The sequence below is a fragment of the Monopterus albus genome, unplaced genomic scaffold (genome assembly GCF_001952655.1).
Source record: "Monopterus albus unplaced genomic scaffold, M_albus_1.0 scaffold66.1, whole genome shotgun sequence".
Classification (NCBI taxonomy): domain Eukaryota; kingdom Metazoa; phylum Chordata; class Actinopteri; order Synbranchiformes; family Synbranchidae; genus Monopterus; species Monopterus albus.
In genome coordinates this window covers 2,063,026-2,069,286 of record NW_018127946.1, presented here as the reverse complement: position 1 = coordinate 2,069,286, position 6,261 = coordinate 2,063,026, and the positions used below count along the sequence as shown (strand labels likewise).

General features: G+C 38.3%; 1 protein-coding gene across 1 annotated transcript in view; it reads right to left on the bottom strand.

Annotated features, from left to right (window-relative positions):
- LOC109962604 (zinc finger protein ZFMSA12A-like) overlaps positions 1-1,556 on the bottom strand; it is a 5,145-nt gene extending 3,589 nt beyond the window's left edge. The window contains exons 1-2 of the mRNA XM_020604474.1: positions 1,353-1,556; positions 366-568 (exon numbers count right to left, since the gene is read on the bottom strand). Of these exons, the coding sequence (XP_020460130.1) occupies positions 366-568; positions 1,353-1,356 (207 nt within the window). The 5' untranslated portion in view covers positions 1,357-1,556. The remainder of the gene's footprint in view (positions 1-365; positions 569-1,352) is intronic.
- Positions 1,557-6,261: the final 4,705 nt, after the last annotated feature.

Sequence of the window (6,261 nt, the reverse complement as noted above, 5' to 3'; positions counted from 1 at the left end):
ATATGAACAAGAAAAAACAAATGAGGAGTTAGGTGATATACTTTATATATATTAGTGGAACATACTGTATGTGTCAGTATAACTTTCTGATATTTTCTAGCGTAGGTCCACAATACAAAAAGCTTGGGCTAAATGCTTTTCAAAATCAATTTTTAACAGCTATAATATATATATATCTTGTTGTTATAGCAGTTGTATCACATGGTGCAAAAGATTACAGAAAATCCAGGCTCAAGAAACACCTGCAAAAAATGTTAACATGTTAACGAACAAAAAAATAGGATTGACATCAGTATTACCATTAAAAGACACTATCTGCCAGTGTCAGTTCTGTGTTGATATACGGGTGCATTTGTATCTCTTACCTTTGCTCTTAAGCCCAGAGTGAGCAGTCTCATCTGTCTGTCAGTGAAGATGCCAGGGATGGCTTCAGATACCAGGGACACAAACCCCTCCACTTTCCCATAATGTGCTGTGTTCCTTTGGTGAACCACCTTCCACATCACAGCGGACATCAACTGCAGAGGTGGAACCAAGAGCCTCATCGAGGACAGGGGCAGGGCAGCCTCTGCAAGGAGGAGGAGGTGACCACAGCTTTATCATTCTTACTAATTATAATAATATGCTGCCACATTAAAGCAACTACACCATAATGTACAGTTTCCCCATCACTGGTAGAAACTTGTACTGATGAGTACATACAGGCTCTTTCAGGGGACAGGCCACAATTTACACACAACAACAATGTGGCCTGTTCATCTTTCTGCGCAAACATATTTGCACTATGATCAGGACATGGTCATATAAATCACAAAGCGTGACAAGAGTAGCAAAGACTGCATTGGCTGTTATTGTTTATGGACACTGTATGTTTTTCTAGCCTGTTGCCAATATGTTTTGTATTTTGATGTGTGTAGTGTTTTTAGTCATTTAACCACAGTGTGTCTTTTACTTGTTTATTAAAGATAAAACAGGAAGACAATCTCAACTAAAAGAGTTCTCCAAATTAAATTTCTCTTTAACTTGGTTTGGCCAGTTTCATTAGCCTCAGTTTAACTTATCGATAGTTCTGTAATATGCTTTCATACTGAACTAGATTGGGGCTAAAGACTCAACAATTCTTAACAGTGTTACAGAAGTATACATTTTAATTCTTCGGTTCATTATTTGCCCCAAATTAAATAAATGTACAAATGAACCGTAATAGCTTCTGGCAGCACGTTATATCTGCTTGGATAAAATACCCCCAAAATGATTCTGGCAGTTTAATAAATCAAAGCGAAGACGTTAACGTTAGCAGGCAAGCTAACAACATAGGAACAAAGCGATATGATATATAAAAAAAACGTTACCCATTTTATTCCCCCGAAGAGCTATAACAGTTGAGTGGACACTGAGGAATGTTTCCAGAGTTAAAACTAAAATCTTCTTCACTGTAATGACTAGCTGTTAAAACCCATTTAATCCCACTTCTCGCTGCTGTCACTCCACTGTCAATTTATGAAAATACAACTCAAACCCGCTTCCTGATCTTCTTCTTCGTGTTTTATATTCAGGTTGACATGTTGTTACTTTACCGCCACCCATTGCCTGCTACAAACAGTCCACTTGCAGCAGCTACACGGCACTTTTCAGGATGTAGGGCACAGTGGGGTCATACATAACACTTTTTTACACTTCTTTAGATAACATCAGCAGTATTTTAGTATGTCAACATCGCACAAGTGGCCAATGAGAGTGTATTATATCAGTTCGAAGTTATAAAATGAAATTACCCATATCCTCTGTGGTGTTTGGATGTTTCCACCTGTGTATAAAGTGAAAGAGTCAGTGAAATGATAATAATGAAGCAATGAATAAGAGTGCAAATGCAGTTTTTCACTGCATAAGGGTCACTGCATGATACATTATAAAATATCAATGTTCCAACTGGTTTCGCTATAACATTTAAGTTTGAATATGTAGCCTACTTTTCTGGACCAAATAATATGTCACTAACCTAATTTTAACAAGGCCTTTGTTAAATACCAGCTTATTTTACTTTTATTTTTAGGATTTGTGCTTATGTTGCCATTTAAGATTGGCAATATTGTATGAATGGCTTTACAAAGACCTTTGTGGATAAGCCTTCTTGCTTGCATATGGCACATGTCCAAATCTGCCTAGATCAGGCCGTCCTCACAAACGGAGTGACTGTGCAAGAAGGAGACTAGTGAGAGGGCCACCAAAACACCTACGACTACTCTGTAGGAGTTACAGGTAGTGATCACCTTTATCCTCAGAACTAAGAAATACCCTTACTTATTGATAACTGGAGACCCATCACACTCCAATGACTATAAAATTTTTGCCTCCATATTGGCAAAACATTTAACATCTGGTCTTAATGAAATAATTCATGAATCCCAATGTGGATTCATAAGTGGTCGGCATATCTCCAATAATATTCGGCTAGTCATTGATTTAGTCAACTATAAAGATCTTGATGGCAATCCCTTAATTTAATTTCAAAATGACTTTCTTTCCCTTCAAAAAGGGATACTGTGTCAAAGGCTTTCAAAAGGCCTTTGACACAGTATCCCACAGTTTTATCTTTGATGCCTTCAGTTCTTCAGGTTTGATAACTTTTTCATTAAAGCTATCAGAACTTTATATAATGGTAACAACAGCTCAGTGAAGTCGCCCTTTGGCACATCACCCAGATTTGACATTAAGAGAGGCATTCACCATGAGGGCTGTCATATCTCTCCTTACCTCTTCTTACTAGTACAAGTTCTTAATTTATTAATATATCAGCATCCCTTTAAACATAAACGATAAAAGATTAAACAACATCTTTATAAGAATCTCCCTCATTCCAAGAACAGCTGTTAAACATAAATGGGCATGCCAGACTCTTGATGGAAGAACATGGAACACTGTTTTTACTTTGCCCTACATATTTGTCTTGTCCAAAAAGCTAAAGAACTTTCCTTTAAAATCTTACATACATTTTACCCATTAAACTCTATTATTTGTAAATACATTCCAAACATAGAAGAAAAATGCACATGTGACAGTATTTTGGACTGACTTTTGTTTTGATGTCAAAACTTTTCTTGGTAAGGAAATTGTACTTAAAGAATATGATATATTATAAATTTTTGACAAGCCCCATTTCTCTAGCAATGAAAAATGTATTATTAATCTGTTCATTGTTTTGTCCAAATTCTTCATCCATAAAATTAAATTTTGAAAAAATCACCATCCTTTTCAACTTTTAAACAATCTGATCTTAACAATTACTCCCAAACACTGTCACAATTAAACCACCCTAACAAAAATGAACCAAAACCATTCCCCTCCTTAAACATTTTAATTTTATATCAGAATAGCTTTACCTTTTTGTATTTATCTCTTTGTTCTTTTTCTTTTCTTTGTTCTCACTTGTTTGGTTCTGTTGTTCTTTTTCACCTTGTTGTTATATGCCTACTTTTGTCCTGTTGTCCTCTTAATGCATGCTGTTATACATCTGTTGCAACGAGTGCTGAAAAATCTTGTATTGATTTGCACTGTTATTTTCTTTGTTTAATAAAAACACTAAAAAAATAAAAATAAAAATACACCCGCTTCAGTTTCTTGTTTTACTTAGCAACTCAGCTAATCATTCAGAATACATAGAACAGGACAGTATTTCCTATTTGGAGCTTAGCCCTGCTGCATTATGTTTAAAACAGAAGGGGAAGGTTTAGTCTAAAGGCAGACTCTGTAGTCTCAAGCATTTTAATGACTGATTTTGGATCAATCTATTGATATCCACCGATAAAAAGGAAAGCACTCAAATTTTTAAATCAACTTAAATCCACCCCCAGCCCCAGAGCCTTCCAAACCCAAGAGCTGAGCACAGAGTAGAGTCCCTTATATCATTTGGTGCTGAGACTAACTACCCCTCTCAGACACACACTGACTAGTCTCACAACAACAATGCATTCCAAACACCAATCAGAGTAAACCAAATTATGGACAATACTGAAAAGAAGAAAACAAAAGCCAAAGTAAGTTAGAATGTTACAGTATCTGGCCCTAAAAAGAGACTATGAACTGGCAGAATATCTCTACTGTCATAGATAAAAAGCAGAAAGAGATTGTAACCAAGTGCAGACTCACTGACCTCATATTACCAATCAAAAAACAGTTTGAAAGTTGAGGTTCAGATAGACATACACGTCCTCGTACAGTGTAAACATTCAGTAAAATCATTTTTAACTGTCCCAGTATTTCAATACTTCTAAATCAGGGTTTCCCAAAGTTTTCAGCCTGAGACCCACAAAATATTGTTGCAAAAGACCCACGACCCACTCACCCCACATGCAACATGCTGCACACAGAACAACGCACAGACGCAGGTTGATTGATCAAGCAGGTATAACAACAAACCGATCACTACCTAACAACCAAATGTTCATTTTAGTAATAAAGGTGTTTAATACAATATTTAAATGAAGGTGAGTAGTGAGAGACCTCCTAACAGTGTTTATGCTCAGTGTGTTGTCCTCATGAATTCCTCCAGCTCAGAAAACATATCAATCGGTCCCATTTCAACGCGTTGTATCCAGTGATCCGGATCTTATCATTCAGTGACATGATGCTTGTGTTTTCACCTTGCAACGACGTATTAAGTCCATTCAGTTTTTCGAAAATACTTGACAAATAAGCCAGTCTTGTGAGCCAGTCCGGATCAGTGAGGTGCTCAGCGAGCTGGGATCCCTGTTCAATAAAACATATGTGCACCTCATCTCGCAGCTCATACAGGCGGCTCAGTACGTTCCCTCACGAAAGCCACGTGACCTCAGTGTGGAGCAGCAGGCCCTGGTGCTCTGATCCCAGTTCGTTACAAAGAATGGCCAAAAGTCTCATATTAAGTGGGCGTGATCTTATGTAATTGACCATTTTTACCACAGTTTCAAGAACATAATTAAGCTCTACGTCCAGTGTTTTGGTAGCAAGAGCTTCTGATGGATAATGCAGTGCGTAAAGTTGATGTGAGGTGCCACTTGCATGACTCTTGCTTTTAGTCCTTTCTTTTTTCCCAGCATTGCACCTGCACCATCTGTGCACACAGCAATGCATTCGTTCCATGACAGACCCTGTTCTTTTAGATTTGTGTCAAGTTTATTGAAAATATCCTCACCTGTGCAAGTCCCTTCCAGCTGGGAGCAAAAGAGCATCTCTGTTAAGTTTTCCCTCAAAAATATCTAACGAAAGCAAGAAGCTGGGCAGCATTTGATACATCAGTAGATTCTAATTGTAAAGCATATCTCCCCTTCTTTACTCTTTCAATCAGCTGAGACTTAATGTCCTGAGCCATGTCTGTGATGCGACGGGCAACAGTCCGGTCAGACAGCGGCACTGACTCCAGGTCAGTGGCCTGTTTATCTCCATGCATAACCCGGCTCATCACTACAGCCGCAGGTTTAATTAAAGTTTCCCCGATTGTGTTTTGGCTTTTTGGCCCGTGCAATTAAATATGCCACCTCATATGAAGCCCTTTGAGCTTTGGCAGTTATTGTAGTCTGTTTGGTTAAGAATTTCCTTTGTCCTCGTAACTCTCCTTCTTTTCTGCGGAAAAAATCAACGGGTTTACCAGCAAGACTGGGATGCTTGGTGTTCAGGTGTCATAGCATCTTTACAGGCTTAAAGCTTTCATGTGCCAGAACCTACACACTGGGGATGTTGTACCTCGTTTATGACGAACAGTTATAAGCTAGATGTAAAAAAGTAGCTGTGGTGGTCGCTTGTCACTGTGGTGCTGTAAATAGATGCGTGATTGATGGTGTCGTTCATTTGTCATAACCACCTCCCGTCAGAGACATAGTATTTAGGCCTAATAGTTCTACTGTTTTCTGTTATTTTAAATAAACATGTTTATGTCCATATTATGCAGTTCATTCATTCATTCATTTTCTACCGCTTAGTCCCTGAACGGGGTCACGGGGGGGTGGGCCGGAGCCTATCCCAGCCGGCAATCGGGCGAAGGCGAGGTACACCCTGGACAGGTTGCCAATCCATCGCAGGGCTAACACATAGACGAACAACCACACATGCGCACACGCACTCCTATGGGCAAGTTAGAGACACCAATCAACCAAGTAATATACTAAAGAATTATTACATAGTGTTAACATTCTTACACCACACCCACAATGTTCCACCTAATTAATCATTAAACCTGTTCTTGCATATATCTTGATTGACACATACCTTTATACTTATGTTTAAACT